Source organism: Daktulosphaira vitifoliae, unplaced genomic scaffold (assembly GCF_025091365.1).
Source record: "Daktulosphaira vitifoliae isolate Bord-2020 unplaced genomic scaffold, ASM2509136v1 Scaffold_3, whole genome shotgun sequence".
NCBI lineage: Eukaryota > Metazoa > Arthropoda > Insecta > Hemiptera > Phylloxeridae > Daktulosphaira > Daktulosphaira vitifoliae.
Window position 1 is genome coordinate 28,778,706 of NW_026099574.1, and position 3,172 is coordinate 28,781,877.

The 3,172-nt window shown below is 26.4% G+C and overlaps 1 protein-coding gene across 1 annotated transcript in view; it reads right to left on the minus strand.

Moving 5' to 3' along the window:
* Positions 1 to 2,217, minus strand: part of LOC126900849 (dynein light chain roadblock-type 2-like) — a 10,351-nt gene extending 8,134 nt beyond the window's left edge. Inside the window, exons 1-2 of the mRNA XM_050676828.1 lie at positions 2,096 to 2,217; positions 1,131 to 1,246 (exon numbers count right to left, since the gene is read on the minus strand). Coding sequence (XP_050532785.1) covers positions 1,131 to 1,212 — 82 coding nt within the window. The 5' untranslated portion in view covers positions 1,213 to 1,246; positions 2,096 to 2,217. The remainder of the gene's footprint in view (positions 1 to 1,130; positions 1,247 to 2,095) is intronic.
* Positions 2,218 to 3,172: the final 955 nt, after the last annotated feature.

Genomic DNA, 3,172 nt, shown 5'->3' on the forward strand with positions numbered 1-3,172 from the left:
TCTGACACTTTTATATATATCTTAAATTAAAGCTAATGTAATATACTTTATTATGGAAAAAAAAAATTTCGGACTTTATTTTATCTTCACGGTGAAAATGGCTACCAAATGCTATTATTGTGTGAAAATTCTCGATTTTATTTTTTACATTTTTAACTTTATAATGCTATGACATATTTAAAAGTGTATGGATCAACATTATTTTTTTATAAGAAATAATATTTTTTAATAATCCCTTTTTCATTCGACATACTTTATCTTAATTAGGATATTAATAATGAACTAGCAGATCATGTAGCTTTTGGAATAGTCCACCAATTTTTTAAAATTAAACACTATCTAAAGATTTGCATCGAAGCGTTTTTTTTTTATAGTGATTTTAATCACTGTCAGATATCATTATACTTGATCCATCTATGCCACGTCACCACTGTGCCGCGACCCCCCTGTGCTGGGTTTTTTAAAATTAAACACTATCTAAAGATTTGCATTGAAGCGTTTTTTTTTTTATAGTGATTTTAATAACTGTCAGATATCATTAACTTGATCCATCTATGCCACGTCACCACTGTGCTGGGTTTTTTTTTTTTTTATCATATTACTAAGTTATTTGTTTGGTCGAGGCCGCCTTTAACAAAGACCTAGTGGACCAGTTGAGTACATCATATCGCGTGACAACTGATCACTAGAATCTTTACTTATCTACCCATCGACCACCAATCACGGCAAATCGGTGGTCTATGTGTCAATTTTCATCCGTAAACAGTCCACTGTCAGTCCTCAACGAATGTCTGTTGTGTGAGCGCCTCCGCTTGTGTGTGCTATTGTTCGATCATAGTGCACCATATTTTCCACTAGGTTTTTGTTAAAGGTGCCCTTTATCAAACATTATATATTAAAGTTATTTTTTAATTTGGAGGTTCCCGTTTTAGAAAATTCAAGTGAAGATTTTTTTATACCACAAAGGATGAGAAAAAACTTTTTGGCTAGACAATAATTTAAAGTTTTTGCACCGAATAATTTTTCTCATGTCAAAAATTAAAAGTGTTCAATATTTTCTGAGTTAATAAATGTCTTACCCAAAATTGATTGTTCTATTTATTTTTAATTTATATTATTATAAAACATACCTTCACTGTTAACAACAATTGTACCTATAACGCCACGATGAGATTGAATTCGTTTAAGTGTATCTTCTATTTCACTTGCCATTTTCTTTATTAGATATCCACCAAGTCAAACTTTTCTATAAATAGTAAAAACAAAGTTTTGATTTGAAAATTAATTGAATTCTCTCAAACCCAGAGGTGGGTGAGTGATTTTTTTCTTACTAAGAAATATTGACCAAAAGTTAAAAATAAAAGTCGCGATTGGAGTGATTGGTTTATTTCTACTTTATATCAGAGTTTAGAATAAAAAAAAAATTTATTTAACGTTTATATATAATATAAATTAAGTTTAACGTTATATAAATTTTATGCTTAATATTTTTAATATTAGAAATGCTACAACTTTTCTTGTTAGACATTTTAAGATAACTAAATTTTTACGTTTAACGTTAAAAGGGTTCGAAACATAGTTCACTACCATTAGTAGTTTTTAACATGGACAAATGACCATTTTTTTCTAACATAGATTTTGTTAAAATATTATGTTTGAAAAGAAATTATTTTTGTTTTAATAAATATTATTTTAAGTTGTATAATATTTAACGATATTTTACGTTTATTGATATCATATATTTTTGGTTATTTGTTTTTCATTTTTTAATTACGTTTGAATAAAATTTATAGTTTTAAACGTTTTGATTAAAACACTATGCATACGTTTTCTTGTTCTGCTTTATATAATAAAGAAATAACGTGTTTTGTCCCAAAACACGTTATCGTTAACAAAATATGTTAGTTTCGTACATTTTTTCTTTCTTAAATTTAATTTATTCAATTTTTCCATCCTCTGAGCACTCCTATTTATTTTTACTTGAAGCATCTATCGGGTTAGCTATATTAAGACTGACAACTTACATTACAAAACTTTATTTTTATATATCAAGTAGTATGATTGATACTATAATGCTGGATTCAAATGTACTTACCCTTTTAGTTGTATGAGAAAATCTTTTGTTATTACTTCAACTTTACTTTTATTTTATTTTACTTTAAGCCCAAATTAAAATAAAACTGTTACTGTATCTAGAATATCTACAACTTATGTGACCGCGCATTTAAAATAGAGTTAATTGTTTACAACGTACAGGTAAGTTTACCCAACAAAGAAATATATTGATCTAACATTTTGAAAACTATATTGAACTAAGCACAATTCTATGATTCAATATTTCATGTTATTTTTTACCAATACTCGGAAATAATGCATTTATCAAATTTGTTTGGACCCCTTCCAAAAAGCCCAACTCTGAAAAATTATCATTGGTAAATGCAATAACATAAGAATATTATTTATTCTAGGCGATTGATCCCTACGCATAACTCTCATAATTATTTTCCTAATTATTATATATTGTCTAGTGTGAAGAAAAATAAAAAGGAATATCTATTTATCATTGACAAACAAGGGATCACTAAAATGAACTTTGTAAATGCATTAAATTCCGAGCTCTATTAATCACTATCTTATATGTAGCCGAAATTTTGTACATGTCTTAATTGGCACTTAACGTTAGATGTCAAGTAATAAAGACAATTATATTTAATAATTATTTCTTTTACAAATAATTACGATAGATCAAATACATTTTTTTGGAAAGTATTTGAATTTTGAAAATGCAAAAAAATTGTTTATTATACAAATTATTTTCTAATAAACCAAAATTAAGGAAAAAAATAAAGGTGATTAAAATGTTAGTTGACTTTGGCTGGACATTTAGAGGTAACAGTCAAATAATATTGCAAATTTTTGCAATATTCTTTAATAAAAATTGTGTTTCTTCTTCAGTAGTGTATTATTGTGTCTGTTTCATTATATAGTTGTTTTATAACATTATTTATTTTATGTTACTAGAGGTATCTCAAATATATCTTAAACATAATATAAATTAACAATAATAAAATATAAAAGAACCAATGATAAAATTTACAAAATTCTAGGATAAGCCCTCTCAAACCACCATTCAGTTACGCCAATTAGAGTATTCTTATAATTTTTAAAATTA